The sequence below is a fragment of the Pteropus alecto genome, unplaced genomic scaffold (genome assembly GCF_000325575.1).
Source record: "Pteropus alecto unplaced genomic scaffold, ASM32557v1 scaffold69, whole genome shotgun sequence".
Lineage (NCBI taxonomy): Eukaryota > Metazoa > Chordata > Mammalia > Chiroptera > Pteropodidae > Pteropus > Pteropus alecto.
In genome coordinates this window covers 3,656,651-3,680,775 of record NW_006494610.1, presented here as the reverse complement: position 1 = coordinate 3,680,775, position 24,125 = coordinate 3,656,651, and the positions used below count along the sequence as shown (strand labels likewise).

The 24,125-nt window shown below is 34.3% G+C and overlaps 1 protein-coding gene across 2 annotated transcripts in view; it reads right to left on the bottom strand.

Moving 5' to 3' along the window:
• The window catches only part of KIAA1324L (KIAA1324 like), a 230,555-nt gene that overhangs the window by 9,357 nt on the left and 197,073 nt on the right, over positions 1-24,125 (bottom strand). For both annotated transcript variants that reach the window (XM_006925729.3, XM_015599804.2), the window contains 8 exons: positions 23,728-23,991; positions 22,859-23,032; positions 20,682-20,871; positions 19,187-19,283; positions 18,526-18,627; positions 9,549-9,675; positions 4,649-4,827; positions 3,478-3,643 (listed from right to left, as the gene is read on the bottom strand). In XM_006925729.3, the coding sequence (XP_006925791.1) occupies positions 3,478-3,643; positions 4,649-4,827; positions 9,549-9,675; positions 18,526-18,627; positions 19,187-19,283; positions 20,682-20,871; positions 22,859-23,032; positions 23,728-23,991 (1,299 nt within the window). The remainder of the gene's footprint in view (positions 1-3,477; positions 3,644-4,648; positions 4,828-9,548; positions 9,676-18,525; positions 18,628-19,186; positions 19,284-20,681; positions 20,872-22,858; positions 23,033-23,727; positions 23,992-24,125) is intronic.

The following is a 24,125-nucleotide window of genomic DNA, read 5'->3' as shown; positions in this document are numbered from 1 at the left end:
TGTACTACGGTCCAAAAGCAATTGGTACCTTTGAGCATTGAAATGGCCTTCTCAAAAATTGATTCAAAAAGATTTCTGACTCTATCTCTCTCACCATCCCCTGGTCAACACATATTAGTAAGGACATTTGGTTATTAAATATGGCTGTCCCCATAAAGGCATCACCTTCTCTTGGCCACGCCATAGAAAGGGGGCTGAGGGAAAGATATTGATTGATTCTATATAAGGCTATATACACTTATGGAAAAATCCAGGATTCTGCTCTGATTACTTCTAGACATGATGTCCTTATTTACCCCAACAGCAATCCTCAGAATGTCTAGTGTTAGCCCTGCCAGAAAGGAGCCTAGAAGATTCAAATATAATTCTTGTTTAGCCACTTTTTTTGTTGTTGGATTGTAATGATCCTGGATCAAAAGGACAATGACCACTTAGCTGAGTATACTGCTCATCAAATCACCCTATGCCTCCCTGGACGAAGGTGAGGGACACCTTTGTATCCATAAGTTTTTAAAAATGCCCTTGTCTCTGTTGTACCCAAATGTCCTGGAAAAGAGGGTATCCATAAGTTTTTTAAAATGCCCTTGTCCCTGTTGTACCCAAATGTCCTGGAAAAGAGGTCTAGGTGCTAGTAGAGGATGAACAGAAATAAGGTGAATTTGTAACTACTGAAATGAGACAAACTGATTTTGTGACAGTGGAAAGAAAGCAACAGTGTAGTCTGATAATGAGGTGCCTGGGGAGGAAATACTTTAGATCCCGAGAGGTATGAAAGATAGAAGGACATTAATGATCACTTGTTTTTCAGAGCCACCCTGTCACCTTCCTATGAAGGAAAATGCCTTAGTGTTCCTCTCTCAAACTGTTTAAATGCCTTAAACTTCACTGACTACTGGGTCTACCATATCCACCAAATGCTCTACCCACAATTTGGTTGCTATTCTCCTTAGGCCTACTAAGAAATCTATCAGAAGCAGCTCCTTTCCCAGAAAAAGAACAATCAATAACTCCATTCTCAGAGCCATGGCTCAGTCATTCCATGAGGTGGACAAACACCACCCAGTTTGTGGTGTGGACAAACAGGAAAAGTTGAACTGAACGCACTTAGGCAGTCTCCCCAAAGACAAGGAAGAGACCCAATTACTTAAGGTGAATTGAAACTCTGCAGCAAGGAGGCTGCAAGCACTGTTAATCTACACTACCTAACTATATATGTACTACTTGGTGTCCCCAGCAATTGTAAATAATGCTTTCTCTCTAGAGGTAACACATGTACCTCCAGGATGATACTTCTTATGTAGAAGCCAGGCATTAACTACCCTCCTAAAAACATGGTGGCTCACATTTGCACCCTAGAAGTGGTCATAATTTAACCATTTATAGAAACATCCATAACAGATCATATAGCTCTTAGACAACTGCAAGGATCTTTCCAAAATGAGACCATTCTTAGTTACTAAGATGAGGTTCCTAGAGGAATAACCAACTTGTTATTTATGCTCACCCTATATGCAGTTATTCAATTAGAAAATTTGGTAAAATATCTGTCTCTGAATTTAGCTAAAGTAATGAAATGATACCACTTCAGCCTCTGAAGGCATTCAAGTCAACATCAACTCACTGTCATTGTTATGAACAATATAATTGCCCTATACTTCCTCCTTGAGGACCAAGACAAATTCTGTGCAACTACTAAAATCCTACCTGGATTGTCTTGCCGAATTGTCATCACAGTAGATTAAAAGGAGAATGCCCACTTGGTTAAGTATACTGCTCACCAAGCTCCCCTACCATAGCCCAAGTAGACAAAAGTGAGTAGTGAACAGAGTGTTAGACTAACAGAAAATTTCACCAGAAGCCAAGATGGTGTAGAGTGAGATTTGAATATTGTTGGGGGACAATTCTTCACGGTTCTCTTGCATTTCTGCACATCTTATGAGACATCGATGTCCCTTGTTTTGACTATCTTTTCAAGGATCTTTGTGTAGAAGCAGCCTTAGAAGATAAGATATTATCTCATTCCAGAGAAAGGGCAGGACTGCTTACAGTCTTGGAAATAGTGTCTCTCTCTGAATCAGTGAACAGACATGCTACCCGACCAGTACAATAATGATAATATCTCCTTTTGGAGCAAAGGACAGGAATGCTTACCACCCATTCTAAAAGATTCCGGTTCCCAAAGCTTAGGGTCCCTTTTCTGTATTGCAAGGCACTGTGTGTGCAAGCCATCTGTTCCTGTTCACATAGGCTTGTGGGAATTGGGGCTTTGGGAACTAGTATAAATGCTGATACTTTGGCTAGTGCTTCTGCTGTGAGTGCTCAACTGTCCTTTGTCTCTGACCAAGAATCCCATGTCTTCTAAAGTGTCCATGAAACTGTGACAAGCTCACTTGTTAGTGTGAAAGTAGGGTAAAATGTTAGTTCTTGACAATCACTGCACATTCATCATTCCATAGCAACAGTATCCTTCCTAAACTACCATATTAAAAAAAAATTAAATAACTATTAATAGAAGGGGAATATGGCTTGATCATTTTATTTTGAAATAATCCTCTAGAATATATTTACATGCTTAAATTAGGGAAGTAAAAGGAAAGGTTACTAAAACATTGCCAATAAATGTAATCCTTTGCCACTTGTCCTTCTGAAAATCATTTGAAATGCATTTTCTTTCTTCTGGTTGATTTTATTTTTAATACTGAGTGGAAAAACTGATAATGCTTCATCTTTTAAGTCAATGGTGATGAAAGTCAATACAATATGTTTACAAATAATATTTAAGGCTTCATGTTATTTGTTTGAATAACTAATCATTTCAAAGCCAACAAATGTAATAGCATCTGATAAGGTACGTTTAATACCTCAACAGTTTACATAACTTTTATTTTCTCTGTATGAGGCAATCTTAGTTATACAATTTTTTAAAAGAAAAGTATAAATGAACATGAGATCTTTTATTAAACTCTTTCTCTTTTAATATCATAATACATTATCTTTGTGAAAATTCAAACATGACAAAAATGTATTACTTCAAAGATTAAAGACAACCATTAGTTCAAAATTCCCCTACACAGCTACTGTCAGTAGTAGTCTGCTATGCAAATAATAACATAAATGTATATTTAATAGAAATGTGATAGTCTATGTATTGTCTGTACCCTATTGGAATAGATATTTCTATTTCTAACAGCTGTGGAGATGCACAATATTCCAATACTTTGATGTATGAAAATTTCTTATCTAACTTTTTACTGATGGTGTTTAAAGTTGTTTCTACATGGTTAACCAGAAAAAAACACTGCTGCGTAAATATTCTTGTATTTACATCCTTATGTACTTCTAGGAGTATTTCTGTTAGACAAATGCCAAAGGAGATATAGACATTCTGTATTACAGGGCTTGCATGAATACTTCTATTAGGTTAATATGTTCCCTAATTTATGAATACACAGTAATATTGGGTTAAAATTCTCTCACCTTTGTGGCCAAGGATTTGAGTTTTCCCAGTAGTGACTGTTTATTGGAATATACAACTTCCTCTTCATTATCTTCTCCTTCCATGATAGCACAACTGTCCGCAGCTGGGAGTTCACACTCTTTTGAGTTAGTTGTCATTACTAATTTGGAATATTTGTACTCCAGTCTAAGTAGCAGTAAATAAATAGATAAGTAAATAAAGTGGAGGTTTAATATAAATTCTTATTTTAGATGGTCATACACCAGGTCATTAAATTATCTCATAATATAGTTGCTCTAACAACAAATTTCTCTCACCTACAGCAATCATACTATGTGTTCTCATATATCTACCACCTACACACAAATTTTTTCCAGGATTTCAGAGAACCAGTGCAATACGGTTAACTCTATCACTTATTTTATATCAATTAAATTGTCCAATTATGAACTTTTGAACAACAAAGAGAAACCTTAAGGTTTGAAGACATTTTCTTAATTTATAAATATTCGAAAGCTAATTCACTATACAGTGCTCTGAAACTTAGTTCATAAGAATAAGAATACCATACAGGCAATTGATTTGGTCTTTACCAGTTTTCTATATCACTAATTACTTTTTGTTCGCCACTCCAGATATTCCAGTGGTCCCAAGATATTATCACATAGAACTTTCACAGCCCCACTGACACGTAAATTATTTTAAGTCAAAACATGTGATACACTAATATACAATCAGGAGTTAGACTCAATATTCAACTCCAGATTCTTGGAGTCCTGGAGTAAACAAAGGTGATATCTGCCTACATAATCAATCAATTTCTTTGCAAATATCTACCCCCAAGAAACTGAAAAAGAACAGGTGGGGCAAGAAGACATCATGTTGTCATGAAAAGGAAAATAGACACAAAGAGAAAAACTGCCTTCCAATCTCAGATCTGAATAACCTGGAAACTCCATTTTTCTTTGTTTTATAATAGATAGGTCTAATTCAGTAATCTCTAATGTTCTCTCTATTATCAGAATGACAATCATTTTCGTTTGCTTTCTTAAAGCCCTTTCTTATAACTCCCTCACTAGGAGAAACTGTGTCTCTGAGAGAAACTACTGGATATAATAATTAATTCTAAAATTTTTTACAAGAAAAGAGATCCTTCAGTTCTTATATGGTCACTCCAATGAGGTTACTTACTTCTGATTCTTTTTCCAGAAATAGCAAGTTAGGGCCACCAGCAAAACAGCCGTGAAAGCTCCCACACCTGCTCCTACTTTTAGCCAAAAGTCAACTGTTTCACAGGTTGATAACTTTTTCTCAGGCAAAGAAATTCCTTTAATGCACCATTTAGGTTCATTCCACACATATAAGGTCTCCTTAAAAAAAAAAACATACACAAAGATGACATGAGAAATGAAATTCAGAAGAATTTTGCTAACTCTTTATTCATAGTATGCATTGAAGATTATTCAGGATTCATGTAATAGAAGCTTCAGAGACATGGAAGATATCGAAGAGGTCCCGAAGAGAGTGAATAAGAAAATGATGAATGAAAATGCAACAAAACCAAATAAAATCATGGACTGTCCATTCAGAACACTTGCTACATGCTGAGGAAACTGAATAAAAATTAATCCATCTGGACATATCATTTGGACTATTCCTTAAATTTCTGATAATCCCTGACCTCTTGATCATGTTTTTAAACGAAAGCTTAGTTGTTTAAAATAATGAATTGAAATGGGTTTCACCTACCCATCATGTAGGTCCATTTCCCCAACAAGTCTCTCCCCTGAGTAGAAAAGCAGACCCTGGACCCAGGACATGCAGACACCACATGACCAACAGGCTTTGGTGACACACAGATTGCTCTTCTCCTCTCCATGCCAAAATAAGGAGCATATTATTCTGCGTCATCACTACCCACATGAGGTTCTTAATCTTAGCCTACCAAAGTAGATGACTCAATTATATTAGGGAAATGTTTTTCAAACTACAAGTTGTAACAACTGGTAAATAATAAAATCAATATACTGAGTCTCAACCAGCAATTTTTTTAAAAATAAATAGATCAAATAAAACAGATTAAAAACAAAAATTATAGTACAGTTCATGGTTCCTAATACATTTCAACATATGCAGTGACTAAGTAACAATCTGCATGATTATATCCATTGACATTAAATGACATGGGGTAATAAATTTTTTGCTTATGGTGTCTCATTAAATTTTCTGGTGTGTGATGGTCATTTTATCAACACCCTAACAGAAGGATAACACCATAATGTTAAATTTTATTTTACACACACACACATACACACACACACACACACACATTTTTGCAGTTAATCATGAAGTGACTGATATCCAGGAGAATCGTATTTATTTATCCGAGGAAAAGTTTCAACCAAATTCTGAATAAGAACTTTCAGCCTTTTCTTTAAAAAGGACATTAAAACTGAGAATTTTTTTAGTTCATTGTAATTGTAAAATTTTCATTAAGCTTAGTGTGAATAAATTACTTTTAAAATGGATCATATTATTTTTACAAGAAAATGAGGTGAGAAATAAAGAGGCATACACAAGTTGAACTGCTGCATCTTTAAGTGTAAATAAGGACAATATAGAAAAAAAAATGTTAACTCTAACAGCAAATGTTGGCTTCATCCAAACTGCACTCCAACAACAAAAAAGACTAAGAAAGTTTATATGATTTTATCCAATGTCCAATACCCAGTGAAAACAGTAAGCTCTAATGTCTAGTGACAGTCCTATAAACAAACCATTAAAATTTCAAAATTAAAAAGATACTTATAAAGCTAGTATGCCTAACTTTCCAACAAGTTACTCAAATTGTTAAATAAACTAGAAAAATATCAAGCTATTGACAAAATTTCTTAATGATTCTATAACAGTCTTTCCATAAATTTCTTAATCATTCTACTAAGTAGATAGACTTATCCTTTTCATTCCATCACATGTAACTGGCAAAAAAGAAAATGGCTGACACTGCAGCTGAAAATTTATTCTTTACCCAGCATGTAGAAATATTTTGTGGACAGGGTGAGATAAATTTGATGATGAATTTTAAAACATTTCTCTTAGTGATCACACAGTATCTCTTCAAATCTTTGCTACTCTCTGACATTTAGAAGTAATGCTAAGTACATACTTAGAACCTAGTATAGATTTTTGAGATCCAATTTGATAAGAGCACTTTCATCACAAGTTGTGCAGCTCTTTTAGCTTATATCAGCGATATGTGGAAGGACTTGTAGCATGTAAGTTTAACTTTATACACATCTGGATTAGACATAGTTACAAAATTGGGGAAATGCCCTCTCAGTAAATGTGAAGTGAAAGAATGGAAAAGGAACTAGGACAGAAACACAGTGGAATTATTTTTAAATTAAGAGATACCCACAGCAATATTGTGCAATCACTGCCTTTTTCTATCATAAGTCTTTGGTGTCCAAAGAAATCCACCCTTGTTCGTGGACATAATGAAAACACAGTGGAAGTTGTCATTTGTGTTATATGAAGCTCATTGAAGAAAAGACATTTTGAAATATCATATTCAGAGATGGGAGGTAAACATACCCACTTACTTCATTACGCCCATTTGTCTATTACTGCAATGGAATTACACTAAGCAAGGTGTCTGGAATTTAAAATGGCATTCATATTTTTCTAATTGAAGCTTGGGTCTCATTTGGCAAATACTTTCAAAAGTGACACCTAAGTATAACAGAAGAGCATATTTAACTGATTTTGGTATTTCTCAAATTAAGTTGGAACTATAAGGCGGAATTTGTATATTTCAACATGTCAAATGCATCAAAGTGTTCCAAAAGATATTATTCTTTAGGTCAAAACAAATATTTAAAAAGAATCACTTCGCAACTATCTATTCCTAATATTCTTATAACGTGTTGAACAGAACTTTTTAAATGAAGACAGCAAGAAGGAAATTTAACTTTGGGCGGTAAACGCACAATGCAATATATGTGTGACATATTATTAAACTGTACATTTGAAGCCTATATATTTATTAACCAATGTCACCCCAATAAATTTAATTTAAAAAAGAAAAAAGAAAAGAAAGCATGAGATAAAATTGGAGAAATAGTTGCAAGTTCACTCTTAAACATCTTATCATTACCTTCCAGAAGAGAAATATAAAATATTAAAGAATATTTGAATAAAAGGCAACTTAACTTTTCAAAACTCTTGAGTTAAATTTGGTGGCCAAAAAGAGGAATGCATGATAATTTTGCATTTACTCTAAAAAAATGATTATAAGATAATGTTTATCATTATTTTAGAGAAAGAGTAAAGATGAATTTCACTGTGAAGCATATAAAGTATATCATTATTACTATGAGGATTTAAAGGACATTATTTTTTTGTGAACATGGAATTTTCAGCCTTGACCTACTCAAAATTGTTAGAAATAAAATGGCTCAACAGTGCACTAGATGTATGAGCAGCACTGTCTCTGAATGCTCTAAACTGGAATGAGCTATCTATAGGTAAATTTAATAAACACTTTCTAATTTTTTTAAATTTAATCAATAAATTAAATAAAACATTTCCTAATTTTTGCTTTAGTATTGTCTATTTGGGGACTTTCCTATTTTATATTAAATTACTAATAAAAATATTTTCTATTAATGTTATGCTTATAGTTTATTATAAAATATGAAAATAAGTATTATTCCATGAAACCATTTTATTTTTAGGCATAATCTCTATATGTCTGAGTTTGTGCCTGTGTACTAGGTTTGATGTGCAATATATTTCTTACTACAGGTTCACTGTCATTAAAGTTTAAAAAATATCAATTTAGAGAATTGTTCTTTATGTTTCTTTTCTTCCTAAAGGTGAACACGACTGTTTCTAAATGTGCTGAATACATGGAATCAGATGGGAGCGTTCTGATTTCTTCTTGCACACCTGCTCTCCAACCTGCCATTTACAAGCTCCTTAAGACTTTCCTGGACAAAAAAGTTTCCCTCTGATGCCCTTATGCAGTGAGCACTCCAGCATGTTCTCCATGCCATGCTGATCTGAAGATCAGTCCTACCCCATCTACCTTCTAGCTCTTGGAAATCCCACTTGAATCTCTGATCCTCTGATGCCCACTCTTCAGTAGGGTTCTACTCTGGTACTGATTTATTCTGATCTGTGCTTCTGTACTGTCATTTCAATGGATTTGGAGAGGGTGAGGTGGTAAGAGGTCTGAAGTACAAAAAATCTGTGTTCTTCATATGGGACTACTGAAAGGTGGTACAGTAAAGAAGGCACTCTCAAACACTACTAGTAGAAGTATGAATTGATACAACCAAAGCAATTTAGTAATACATATCCAGAACCTTAAAAATGTCCATCTTCTTGAATACAGTTAATGTCTTTCTAGTAATAAACTCTAAGGAATTAATCAAATTTCCAACAAGGATGTTCATTACAAAGTTATTTTGATTTTTTTCTCAAATGTCCAACAACAGAAGAATTATTAAATCCCCAAATATACATAGTAGAATATTTGTCAATAACTAAAAGTTATGTTTTCAAAAAAATTTTAATGACAAGGGAAATACATAAACATAAAAAGAAAAAAATATACAGAGTAGAATCCCAACTTTATTAAAAAAAACAAATAAGCAAACAGATAATTGCAGAGAAAATGTAGAGTAGACTTTTGATTCTATATATGTATATGCTTTCCTCTTTAGATATGCTTCTTATGATAAGTCAGTTATACTATCCTTATCTTAATTTTACCTATAACTGCATTATATCATCATGTCTTGATTTAATGATATAATTTCTTTATAATCCAAGTAAATATCATCCACAGGCTACAACTGCCTTGCCCTAATTCTTTTTCCCAATCTCAGTGCACATTTTCACCTACCCCAGCATATGGGAGTTTAGCTACCAAACTTGATTTTAAATACATATTAATATCATATTAAGTTAACTATACACGTTAACCATGCCTCTGAATCTTAGTTTCTATGATGTAAAAGTGATGCTGGACTAAACAATTATACCTTCGATGACACAGTTCTGCTTAGATAGGTTTGTGCCTTACCTGAAATCCTCTCTTACAGGCTCCCTCAATCTCATGAAAGTCATGCTCTGTGCACAGAGGACAAGCTTCAGAACTCTCCCACAGGAAATAGAATGTACATCCATCACAGGTACCTGCTGGACACTTGCTGAAATAAAAAGTAAAAACAACAAAAAATGACACATTCAAGCAAGTCCAATCAACATTTGAATATATAATGCATACTAGAAAGCAATGTGAGGATGCTAGGAAACATACATGAAAAAATAAAGGAGACAAAAATATAATGAGATACCACTTTACACCTACTAGGATGGCTAGAATCAAAAAGACATAATAACTAGTGTTGCAAGGAAGTGGAGAAATTAGAAGCCTAACATACTGCTGATGGGAATGTAAAAATGGTGAAGCTGCTTTAGAAGAGTCGGGCAGCTCCTCAGGCAATTAAACTGAGAGTGATCATATCACCCAGCCATTCCACTTCTAAGTAAATAAACAAGAGAAGTGAAAACATATGTCCACACAAGAACGTGTACATGAATGCTCATAGTAGCATTATTCATAATAAAGTGTAAAAACAACCCAAACATCTATCAACAGATGAATGGATAAGTAAAATATTCCATAAAATGGAATAATACTCAGCCATAAAAAGGAATACAGTACTGATACATGTCCAACTTGGATAAATCTCAAACATATTATGCTAAGTGATAGAAGCCAATCAAAAATTTCACATATCATATGATATTATTCATATTACAGTTCATAATAGGTAAATCTATACAAACATAAAGTGGGTTAGTGGTTGCTTACGGCTAGGAAGGGGGCTAGTATATAGGGAGGCGATAACTAAAGGGTATGGGGTCACTTTTTGAGATGATAAAAAAAGGTCTAAAATTGACCATGGTAATGGTTGTACATATCTGAATATACAATAACAATAGAAATTGTACATTTTAAATGAGTGACTTAAAATAGTATGTAAATTATATCTCTATAAAGCTGTTTTTAAAAAAATTTTAAAGGAGAGACAGGCACAGATAAAATTTAGCCAGAATAGAAGGGAAGAAAGTAAGGGAATTCTTGCCACAGGGCTGAAATAGTAGATGAATTGGAAGGAAATTATAAGCAGGTGACTATGGTTGGAGTTTCAAGAGCAAAGCAGTGAGTGAGCACAGGCCATACAAGCAGGCAGTAGGTGGTAAAGGGATTTCTGTTTAAGGTAATGTACTTAAGCGAGGTACTCTAGGGAAAAGAATAATACACAGGACCATGATCCCCAGAAGGTGGGAAAAGACATAAAAATAAAATTGTCTGAAGTGAAGAAACAAACAAAACCACCATCAGTGATGCAAATTATTTTTCAATCCTAGGTTTCCTAAGCCTGACGACTTCCTTTGAGTTCCTTTTGCCAGTGATAATGGATGGGGCTTAGACATAGGTGTAGAATCACACTGAACCAACCACCAGGCAGGGCCTGACTGGAGACTTTTTGAAATTCTGCTTTCTGGTAGATGGGCTTATTATGTCAACTTGCCTCTTTCATTTTCAGGACAAATACGGCATGACTCAAAAATTAACTTGTACAGAATCCTTACTGATTGAAGAAGCTATTTGCAAAAATTCTAATGGGAATGACTGTTTAGTTCATGAATTCACTGAAACTAGGAAAATGTTGTTCCTTTCATTTGTCTACTACACTTCCCTTAAGTCAAGCTGCATAAAAATAGGGCATCGCCCTGAAAACCTCCTTCAGTCCTTAGCTGGTACTGAGTACAGGTGTTCGGAAACATTTAACAGCAAAAAGACAGATACACAATAATACAGAGAAATCAAAAATCACTCCTTTTTAAGTTTTAAGTTCAAATGCCAAAACTATAATTTTCAGTCTACTAGAAAGGTAAAATTTCATACTCTTACTTAACTAAATGTATTACATTACCTGAGAATATGAACACTAAAAAAATTCTAAGTTCCTAAAAATTAACTGCATTTTTACACATCTATTTTTCAAAAGTGTCTATCTGCCGCAGACTAAGCAGACATGGGTGGGATGTAAATAAAAGCAAAGTTCTTTATAACATGCTTCAGAAACAAAGGCATAGTATTGTCAGAGCTAAGAACAATGGTAAACAGTGACTCTTTAGAAAAATGGCTTAATTCTTATCTGCCTTAATTTATCTGTTTGTAACAAGAGCAATAAATATATTCAGACTAAGAAGCAGAGATTTTTTTTTTTAAGGGTAAGTGAAATAGATGAAAACTATGCCATCTTAAAAATTATTCCTAACTTCCACCTTCCAGATCAGTAAAAGCAACTCAAAATTGCTCTTTTGAAAAAAATTGGGTAACCAATTAGAAAAATTCTTCAAGAACACAATTATTATTTGCTTAACAAAGACGTACAACTTCAAAAATAATTACACTCTCTGATCATTTAGCAATTCTTACCAATATGCTTCCCTGTTCAATCTCTCCTCCCCAAGTTATTTTCCATTTTGTCTTTCCAAAACAGACAAGTTGTAAAGGGGGAAACAGGGTTTATCTTGGGAAAATAAAAGAGTCTGCTAAAATTTGAGAAGAAATAACTCAACAAATTAAAAATGGAAGAAATTAATCAAAGTTGCAAAAGCTCTGGAGAGAAGACTTGGGTGATAATTCTAACTGGACTTTCAAATGACTGTGTTTTCCATAAGTGACTCAATGCCCCTCCTCACCATTTCATTTTTATAATTTCTTAAAAATGAAATGTCTGCTATGCTGCCCTCATAGCGTAGTTATAAAGGATAAAATGAGAGAACAATTTGGGAAAGTTTAAAGCACTACAAAATATAAAACACTATTAACAATGCATATCACTTTCTAAAGAATTGGTAGAGCTACAGGAATGGTGAAAAAAATCAAGACATTGATGTAATTTATAAAGCTGCCATTAGGTGTCAAAATACTGTGATGATTCACTGTTTTTCCTTGGTAGATTTCATTTTTAAAAAGAAACTCTTAGGTCAAAAGCAGTTTAGTTTAGAATCAATTTTTTAATTCTTTCAGCCCAATGAGTCATTTAAAATGAGGAACATTTAAATTCAATGCTTTGATATAAACATAAGTTTCACAGTTTGAATCAGGCCTTCCCTGTGAAACATGGATGTATAAAGCAGTAATTTCAGTAGTGCTTATATAGAAAAAGAAAATAGAAAAAAGGATGCAAAAAATATATTTTCTCCTTCTAAGAGAGGAATAAAAGGCAAACAGTAAGATAAATAAACCCTTTATTGCCAAATGTGAAATAGTTTTCCATTTGATGACCTGTGTCACCACCATCTTCACCCTCTGCCCCCAGCTATTTAGAGGTGTCACTAATTGTGCTTCTTTTTAAATTTTGGTCCATGCAATCTCCATAGAAATCAATGAGTAAATGTTTAAAGACACAGGACAAGGTCATGAATTACTGGGGCATTCAAGCCTAGAGTTCTATAGGATGATCAGATGTGCTGTGAATTCTAGGTAGAAAAACCACCAACGATTCAAAGGACAACTAAGTGGACCTTGATTTGGTTTTGCTGATAAATGTAAAAGAGACTTTCCAGTCTTTCCTATTTTGCTTGTGGGATTGCCTTACCAACCAGGGTGGCATTGGCAATGTGTTAGAATTCAGATGAAATTTTTTTTTTTTTTGAGAAAATTATGCCTTGAATTCTAAAAAGGAATAAATTTCCTGGGGAGGATAACTGGACTGAGTTAATGTCCCCTTTTAAATGAATCATCTTACCTAAAGCAGGATCTACTTGGTTCATATTATGAATTTGTGGAGAATCTGATTTTCTTTGGAACTATTATGACCTAACATTCAACCTATTATTAATTGTTTGGATAGTTGATAAAGCAGAGTAAATCAGTTTGCCTAAGCTTTATTCAAAATCTAAAGTTAAAACAAATTCGTGTATATTGTCAGTATGTTTCTGACCCTTCTGGAGTTAATCTCAGACTGTGGGCAAGTCCACAGTCTTGTGTGCCGAGAATAGTTCTCATCTGGTCTCAGGGCATTCATGTTGCTGAGCTTCTTTCATGTGGGGCTTTTGTGGGTTTCTTGAGGTTCCCAGTCTTGAGGTCTGAAGATTGATATCCTCTGGCATAGGTAATGTTCTCTGATCTACTGCTAGTGACTCTCAACTTTGGCATCTCAGAAAAGTCAGCCTTTCTCTGCTGAGGATGCCTTGCCATTGGCAGAAAACCATCTTGTGTAGGGTCCATAAAATGCTGTTGCATCTTGTTCTGATTCTGTTTGCCATAAGGCTGAAGAGCATAAATCATTTTTGACTAAGTTTAAACATAAGATATTTTGACCCACAGCTCTTAGATCCAGGAATATAAAATTCTACCATTCTCCTGCAAAAACCTCCCTTTCTAAAGATTCTACCCCAGGTTAATAACCAAAAGTCAGGATCTAATCAAAGCCTAAACATACTACATTAACTGACACTTCCTAGTCCTTTTTTATGTATAGACTCCGTATCTTCTTTAGGGAAATACCTAAAAAAAGCTTTAGCAACTTTATTTCAAAATTGATCCTAAAATTTTATGATTGCTTTCTGATATTTTTATATCGTATCCTAAGATTACTCAGTAGTGTTTGAATTATATAATTTTAATAATTCTGTATTAGAGTTTTTCCATTTCTTATCAGAACAGGTTTTAATTATTTTCACTTATGCTCATAATGCTTTTATATATGCTTCCTTACTTTTTAATGCTATAAAAATATATTTGGTTTTAATTTTTCCAGTTCCATTGCCTTTTAAACTTAACATATGGATTTAGATATCCATGATTTGTCCATAAGTAGTGCAGAGGAAACAGAAAACAAAAAAACTCATTTAACAAATAATTATTCTCTGGCTCTTAACAACTTAAAATGGATAGACTTTTGGCTTTAACAGTCCTTCCCCCAAAGACCAAAGGAAACACTATACTAGCATCTAATAACTTTGAAAGAGGCTCTAAATCAGAGCCCATTGAATAAACCCCTAGCATATTCAACCTCTGAACACTATCAGGACAGAACTGTAAAATATCCCTTTGGTGAGAGACAATATTCACAGAGGCTATACTTACAATGAGATGAATTTGGATTTTGAAGGAAGTTTTGGCAAAATAATTTATGGCAAAATGATTTATAAACTATCCAAGCAGTTAAATAGGGTCATAAGTTTTGAGAGAGAGGATGATTTTCCTCTAACTCATAGCATTAATAAACAGGACAGGATTTGAGGAAAGATGAGTCATTTAAAAGAAGACAACAATAATATGCAGATCAGTTGAGTTATTCCTGGATACATGTGATATTTGCTTCTGCTTAGTGTGCTTCTTTGCAAATTTCTGCCTATAAGAAATTGGAGGGGAAAAATTAAAAGATGAAAGCATTATGGCATAAAAAGAGCAATAGACACAGTCAAGAAATCACTTCATCTACAACCTGGATCCTCGGTGTTTCCTACTGTGTACAGTAAATGAGTTTGACTTAAGGGTCTCTAATGTGCTGTGATATCTCTATTACCAGAGTTAAAATGGTTCTCTCTGTCTTTTCTAATAAGGCTTTTTTTATAACCTTTTCTCCAACAAATTTCTCATTTTTGAAAGAGCGTGTTGAACAATGCTTAGGTCTAATTATTCCTAATGAAAGGAAAACTTTCAATTCCTCTGACCACCTGGGATCATGATTAGAGGTTTGGAAAGCCTTTCAGGCAGAGGCTGAAGGGGCATCTATTTAGGGATATTAGTGGTCTATTATGTTGGCAATTTATTTTTTGCCAAGGTACAAACTGCACTAGATAATCTCAAAAGTCCACTCTAGCTCTCAGATTTCATCTGTCACAGAACTCATGCTAAGTTTTTATCTAAAATGCCTCACACCTTCCAGACATTGTTTGGAATTAGAAACCAGCTGCATTTGCCAGACTAGACAGACAGGCTGGAGTTTCCAATCGCAGATTAGTAGGAGGCCCAGACAATTTGCTTCTCTCTCTAAATTTCACATGAGATATATAGAGAACACATTTTTCCCCTTTTATCGTGCTCCATTCACTGTTTGTTAAGACATTCTCATTTTCCTAGGTCTGGGGGTCTTGTGACATTTTCCCAAGTTACTAAGACACAGAGCCCCAACCAACATTAGTACTGCCAAAGCTGCCTTTGCCTGCTTTGCTAAGATTCTTGGCCAAGAGAATTTCTGTGGCATCCCTTCTAAGCTGCTGAAGGCTCCCTTCTAAGACTTCAAGTTTCAGGTATACAGTACATTGGCCGGATATTTATATAGTTTATGAATTGATCCCCTTGATTACTTGATCACCCATCTGGTTCTACACATAGCCATTACAATACCATTGACTATGTTCTCTACATTGTACTCTCATTGTACTCATGACTATCTTGTAACTACTAATTTGTACTTCTTCATCCCTTTCTCTTTTTCTCACAGCTCCCCAATATTCCTCCCCTCTGGCAGTCACCAGACTGTCCTCTGTATCTGAGTCTGTTTTTGTTTAGATTGTTTCTTTTGTTCTTTAGATTTAAATATAAGTGAAATCATATGGCATTTACCTTTATCTGTCTGACATACGTCACTCAGCATAATAACTTCTAGGTCCTTCTTAGACTTCTTGATCTGCATATGAGACTTCTCAAAGCAACTGCCTGGTTAGTACCCTCTCTCTCTCTCCTGAAGAATTTAAATCTCCTCCCAAAGTGCAAATTAAGTCCTCTTCAAAAGTAGCCTAAGTATCTGGCTCTGTTAACATTACTTTTAGCAGGAAATCACAAATCTTTATTCAGCCCTACAGCTAAAATACTCCTATTTCAGGACAAGTCGCTCTTTCTCATATTCTGATCTCAGAGCGCCCCCTTGTGCACTAATAGAAAATTGACTCAAGATAGAACTAAAGGTCAGTACATTGAGGTTGTGGGGTTCAAGCAGTTCCCTAGAATAGTGGTCCTCAAACTTCAGTGTGCATCACAATTAAGTTTTATCAAAATATGGGTGAAGAAATCCACCCTGTAGACAATGAAATTTTAATTAGCTTTTCAGAAAACTAAAATGCAGAACAAAGTTTGAGAATCTGTCTCTGAAAAAAATAAGCCAAATCTCCAAAACATGGGTTAAAACCAGTGTTTCTCGAATTTTAACATGTATCAGAATTTCCTTGTGTTTTAAAAATATTTATGTGCTGAACGCTCAGAAATTAGTTTAGGAAGGTCTAGAAAATATTTTAAAAATAGGAGACCCCAAGATATTCTGCTGGTGGTGATCTTGAAAAACCCTTACAAAGACAGTTAAGTTCCCTAAGCAGAAAAAACTGCTAGTAGTCAAAGGTGACACTTAACTCTTCCTCTCCTCACAGGGAACAAATCAGTTTCTAGATGTCATCATTTAACATTGTGAGACTATTTTTTATTATTTCTTTAAAACATCAGAACCCACCTTGGGAAAATTAGAGTGATATATTTTCTAAAGGACAGACTCAGTCTTTTAGTAACATCATCTGCTTGGATCTAGAGGAGGCTTCAAAAGTCATCCAGGTAGACTCTTAGAGGCTAGACCCAGAGAGATTAGTTGTTAGGTCCAAAAAAAGACCTCGGAAGTGCTACAGTAAATAGAACAAGCATCTGAACTCAAAGCTCCATGGTGGGACATCACAGAATGATGAAAGACTGAACACACCTCATAAAGAAAGTGTGGTTTGTTGCTTTGACCTTAGCATGGATGCTGGCATAGGGATCTTCTACCACCGATGCCCCTGAGCACCAGGCTTCCCCTGTTTATTTCACTGGTGCCTATTACCTTTTATTATGTATACCTGTCATCGCATTCTTCTCTCACCTTGAAAAGGTGAAAAAGAAAATTAATGTGTATGTCTTTGAGAACCAGTGAAACACAGTTGGTAAGAGATCTGTAAATGCTAGTGTGCTTTCTGCCCAGAAATAAGCCCCGAATACTTTTGCAACTGTAATTATTTTTAAGATGCCCAAGTAATTGAAACAATGCTTAGGTCACTGATTTCCAATCCTGATGTACCATAAAGAGGATAAATTAAAATCTCTCAAGGGCTATTGTGAAACTATCAAAAATAAAATTAAGTCGATCATTTTCTTTTAAAGAATATAAACTTTTGCTAGCTTGATGTAGAAAACTCTGCAAATCAAACTATGATCCAAAGGTACCTCAACCCTAAAAGGATTAGAAATAAATAATCTAATAATAAATAAATAATCTATTGAACAATGAATAACTGTGAAAATTAAACATCAGGAGACATTTAAATGTCATTTATGTCATGAAAACAGTATTTAGTTAAGTTGACAATTTTTCTGAGTCCATGAAATTGCTTATTTTCTCCTACATAAAGTTCCCACCCAAAGTGGACTGTATTCATCAGACCTAGAATGTGGACAACTGTTACTGCAATGACAATCAATTAGGTTACTGTATTATGTATTCTATAGGTCAGATTCTACCTTGGTGATTTTGCCACCATTCATCAGAAAACTGAAGCATGGGAAATGGATCATACAAATTATCCACCCTGGCCCCATCTTCTTACACAGAAAGAGACTATGACTCAGAGGTTCTATCACTTAATTTAGATCACCCATGCAGTTGATTGTGGATGAAGAACTATAACCCAGGAAAGCTCCTAATTCAATTCTCAAGACAATTAAGGCTAAATGTTACTTAAATAATTTTTCAAGTGACTTAGACACTCAGGCAAACAGGACAAGAATATATCATTGAGGAGACTGGGGAGTACTGAGATGGGGCAGAAATCTATTCCTTTAAATAGGCCCTCTGCACATCTCTATAACAAGAACCTACAGTTTCTTCTGTCTTCTTTCTGCTTTACATCCAGGGAGGATATGATTTAAAATATTAAGAGTCTGGAGAGTTTTGCTTACTCATTATAATAAATACAAATGTGGAATAATCATTTAGAAATAAAAATACCTGGGGACTGAAATCATTCCAGCTCCTAGTTTAGTAGGATTACATCTCATTTTCACAGCAGTTGACCGGCCATTAACACAAGATGTTGTAGTTGTAGAAGACCTATAAAGCAAATGTCATTTTACAAAACAGATATGACAAAAATTAAAAAGACAAAAATATCCTGCATATAATTGCTCCTATGTTCTATAAACAAATGAAAAAGAAAAATGTATCAAAGTTCACTAATTTAGAATTTTTATACAAATTGAGCTCATTTACTTTTGCTGACTATGAAAAGTTAACTATTTTCTCAAGTAAAGTGGTAAGCTATCATTAAGGTGTCTAGTTAAAGCCTTTATCATTATAATCGAAATTATAATCAAAATTCTAAAGGGAAAAATTTCATATCTATTCAGGATGATGCTTTGATGTGTGAATTACAAATAATTACTTCCTAAATAATGAAGTAGAGTCTCTTTATGGTCTAATTTAAAAGATTATATATATGAGAGAAATTATACAAAGCTTTCAAAATATTCCATATTTCTACTTTTACTAGGTCTTTTATTTAAGAATAAATTATGGATTATCTATTAATTATAAGCTACTATGCTAGGCACCCTGAAATGACATCCATTTGATTAAAAAAACTGTCAAGAGAAACAGTATCTTCACTTACTTATAAAAGAAATGCACATCTGGAATTTGGCTTGGTGGAACAGGGAACATATCTTCTTTTATATTAATATTTTGCAATGTGGTTTCAACTGTCACTCCTAGATGACAATAGAAAAGAAACTATTAGGCAATATGGGAAATTTAAGTTTATTTAGCCTCTGTATATCTAAATAGAAAATAGTTTTACTTTGATGCTGTCATTTTACCAGAAATACTATACTAAATTAATACATTTATGATAAGAATAAGAAATTTTCCAAAGTCTCCAGCAAAAATAAATAAATAAAGATTCTACTCCCGACACCCTGCCTTCAGAGATCCAGTTCTTAAGGGGAAAGGCAACATCCATAGGTCAGGGGTGGAAGTGGGAAGGCGAGGAATTAAAGAGGGGGGAAAAAAAAGATTCTACTCCCTAGCTTTGTAATTTTGCTTAAGTCACTTTACTTCTCTGGGTCATATGTCTTGAATCTGTAAGATTCATGCAATAATTAGATGATCACTAAAGTCTTTTCCAGCTCTAACATTTCAACAATCTAGTATTATAATTCTCAGCCTCTGTAAGTTTTGTAGAATGAGCAGGGCTACTTTGCTAATACAGCTTTCATTCACATTATTATAAGCATATTTGACAAAACAAAAATTTTTGTGCCTTAGTAATTTCCAGAAAATAAGTCCAAAATTTGCTTGATCTAAAAGTAAGCATTTTTCTCCCAGGCAAAATGATGGTGGACCAAAATGCAAGCAATAACAACAGCAACCTTTGCCTCTGACACAGAGCTAAGCACAAACTTGGCAACTGACCTTAGTGCTGAAAAATAAAGCTAAATTCCTCTGGCGTCTATAGCAATGGTTCTCAAATCTGGCTGCACATTAGAATCATCTAAGAAGCTTGTTAAACTGTTAGATTGTTTATGCCTTGTTAGATTCCTAATACCCGCCCCAGAAAATTTAATGAACTTGATCCCAAAGAATTACTAATTAGGGGTCTAAATCCTTCTTAAAACATTCCTATGCTTTTGAAACCGCAGAGAGAGAAGGGCCGATGGGGAATAAAACTGAACACATTCACCTTTTCCACTTGTCACCAGTTTATTTTAAGTATGAGAAAAGACAATTAAAATGGGTGACAGATACTGAGTTAGGTTTATATTGCCTTTGTTTACTATTCCTCTTTTGTTTATAGTTTTGGTGTTTTAAATTATTTTGCTTCTTAAACTCCTAGAGAATATGATGAAAGGCACAGACTCTCAGAAACAGTATCTCACGTATGAGTTAATACATAAATAATACATAAATTCAGAAGCTTCTAACACTCTCTGAGAATGATCAGTAGACCTCACTTGTAGAGGCTTTTCAACCATGATACATAGTGATGATTTAGAATTACCTGTGGGCTTTAATCATCTATGGTAAACACCAATGCAATGACAAGTTATCAGTTTCATAATTTTAGAAAAAAAATGCATGCATGCATATATGCACCAAATGAAGCTTACCTAAAAATGTGTCTGCCAGAATGATGGATTGTGATGATAAGGCTGCTCGGAAACCCTTACTTTCAGAAGGAATAATAGTTGACTGGCATACAAATGCTCCTACTACATTTGTGTAATCATCTGACCCTGCCACCATTTCCTTTACTGTAAAGTCTGTTATATTGTTGGTACAGAGAGCCATCTTCTTCCCCTAGGAAAATAAAGTCATAAAGAGATTAAATGTTGTGCTCTAAACTGAAACTCAGCTAGCTAGTGACTCCAGTAGGACAGTGGCTGTCTCCTCACCAAAAATCTGATTTATATGATCTGGTATAGGGCCAAAGTACCAGTATTTTTTAAAAGCTCTTGAGGCAATTTCAATGTTCAACCAGAGTTGAGAGTCACTGAAGTTATAATGAATAAACTAATTCAAGGCTGCACTGCTCGTCCAACTAAAAGCATCACTTGTGCTGGATGAAAGCCATCTAACTTAAAGAAATAAAAGTCATCTATGACATCTTTAATTCATAGGATAAAAATTCATACAAAGAGACCAGAAAACTGCTCCAGAAGGTTTTAATGCCAAAGAAAAGCTTTCTTTTCCTTCTCCTTCATAGGCCTATGTAGGTATTGTGAAGGCTAAAGAAGAAAGCACAAAAGCCAAATTGTAACAAAGTCTTAGGACAACATCTAAATTCTAAATAGTTGATCACTACAAGTGTCTTTCTTCACCTACTCTTAGATTCCATGATGTATATCTGTTCAACTAAATGGTAAGTTGAAGGGAATACAGGGGTTTACTTTTTTAATCATTTGGAGGGTAGTTGGAAGGTTTTATAAAAATTGGAAGACTCTTTAAATATAGTATGTTTAAATATACTATAATCTCACTGCAAAGGACTATAGCTTCCTCTATAATTTCTATGAAGAAATGTATAAGGGAGAATACAAACATTATTTTATTGGTCTTAGATGTAGAGGGTACACAGATGAGCATAAAGAAAATAAAAAGATTTCTCTTCGTTAATGCAGCTAGCAATCCTAACCTATGGAATTTTCTCTCTCCATTAAGCCTTCTCACACAATACAGGTGTAGGATATTTTTACTAAGCTTAAATTAAATTGTTAAAGCCAAGGAGATATAATGAAAAAGAGAAGAGAAACTACTGAAGGAAGAAGAGGAAAACTACAGTAAAAGGAAAGGAAGAAGAATATAAAGGAAAGAAAGAAGAAGAAGATAGAAGAGAAAAAGAGAGAAGATGGAAGAAAAGACAGTGGTAATAACGGATAAGATTGAAAAGAAGCATAATATGTAATGGAATTAATTTTATTCATTGCTTGACACAGTATTTAACATAACAAGTATTCAACATTAATTTATTTATTTATTGAGTGAACAATCAAGTGAGTATGTTAGATCATCCCATCTAAAATCATGACAGGATAATTATCATACATGTAAATTTTATAGATCTTTTTGTTTGAAAACTCTGTGGTCATCAGATCTTTTTTATTTCCTTTGTACAAACTTTGGCACAGTATCTCAAAATGAAGATCATTTGAGATATAGGATTTAATATGGAAAGAAACATTAAGGAAAGGCCTTATTATATTTTCACCTTTGCTAATGGTGAATGCATATACATATGACCCAACCCCAACCTTATATGCCTATAAAAATATTGGATATCTAGTCCTGTCACTCTCCTAATTACCAGTATCAACTGAGGTTCTGCTTCTTCCCACAGAAAATAAAATCCCATTATTTACTAGCAGAGAGTACTCATCAACTGACACTTGCCTCCTGCTTACCTCCTTTTTATTTTTGGACAAACTTCCTCTTGGAAGTTTTTTCTTTTTAAAACACAAAATTGACAATATAAACAACAATAAAACTTCCTCAAACCATAACTGCCTGCCTCAAAAATAGGTGGGATTGACAAGCCTGACCTACTTTTACAAAACTGAAAGATGACTGGATGAGTGCTTTGGACTGAGAACCAGACAAAGTTGCCCCTGGTGGAGAAATCTGCCAACCAACGTGCCAGGAGGCAACAGAGGATTTAAACAACAAAGCTCAGTTTCTGACATTTGTTTGTTAGTTTCCATAGAGATTTTACTGAGCCATCAACTCAGAAAATACCAACTCAATCAAAGCTGAAATATAGCTTCAACTCACCTTGACAGCCAGAACTCACCTCATGCCCACATAAACTAATATTGAAGAAATGGAAGTATTTTGTTCCTTTGGAGGTAAAGCTGGGGCCATTCATTAAGGAGCCCACGCTGCTGAGGTTGCTGAAGTCATAGTGCAAACTCTGATTTTCTTTCTCATGGTAAAAAAAGCAGTCACTATAGCAAACCGAGTGGTCCTTTGATTAAAGATTAAGAAATGTAAAATAATAATGATAATATAGCAGGAAAGAAAAAGAGAGTATTAGCTGCCACATAAAATGTATTTCAAAAATGTTCTAGTTTTAAAATCTATTTCAGTAATTTTGTCTGAGTTATAATATATATTACCATACTAATACAGAGAAATTTTGAATGCTAAATAGACTGTCTTTAGCAAAGGTTAGAAGGTTCAAAATTTTTTAAAGTAAGAATAGTTATTCCAAGGTTAGTTTCTTGTAGAAAAATATTTTTAATAAATAGCTAAAAGTCCCTGTTATATCAGTTTAAATAGACAATAAAACTACTATCCTCTTCCCCCATAATGTAGCATCAACCTTTGCCGTTAAAGTGTTATAAGACATACTTGCTGCTTTCCATATACTCCTATTGCCAATCTATACAGGTTGTTTACTTGCCTTAACAGAATATACAAGAAATCGATTTTAATATTTTTGAAAGCATTTGTATTTACTTTTATTAAATAGCACTTACATGGCATATATTAAGTGCTCAATAAATTTAAAAGGAGAGAAAACAAGAAAGGGTATGAAAAGTCATTTATAAATATAACTAGCAACCTCTGTAGCTCCTAGAGAAACACTAAAGAGAACTTTTGAATTTCTCTATTAAAAATGTGCTTTCCTGGGGATAACTGAAATACAGACTCATTTACCTGAGTGCTTCTACTCCCAGGCCCACATGGAATACAAGCTTCCTTGCCATAGACCTGGTGTATGGACAAGTAGGTGTCAGGTGGACACTCCTTGCACTGGTTGGTTTCTTTCTCAATGTAGTGGCCTGGGGGGCAGGGGACACACGATGAGCCCAATTGTTCAGAACCGAGGGCACAGGCACGGCACGAGGACGCCACCCCATCAACTGCATTAGTGGCAGTGATAGAATAAATCTTCACCATGTCATTGATGAACCGTCTATTCTAAAAAGAGAGCAGAAAGTAATGACTTCTGTTTTGGGGCTTAATTGTACAACTAGATTGTTTTATGTTGATATCACCAAAACAAGCAGAGTGTTCCAGCCTTAGAATTTACAATTGCCAATGGATTAATATTA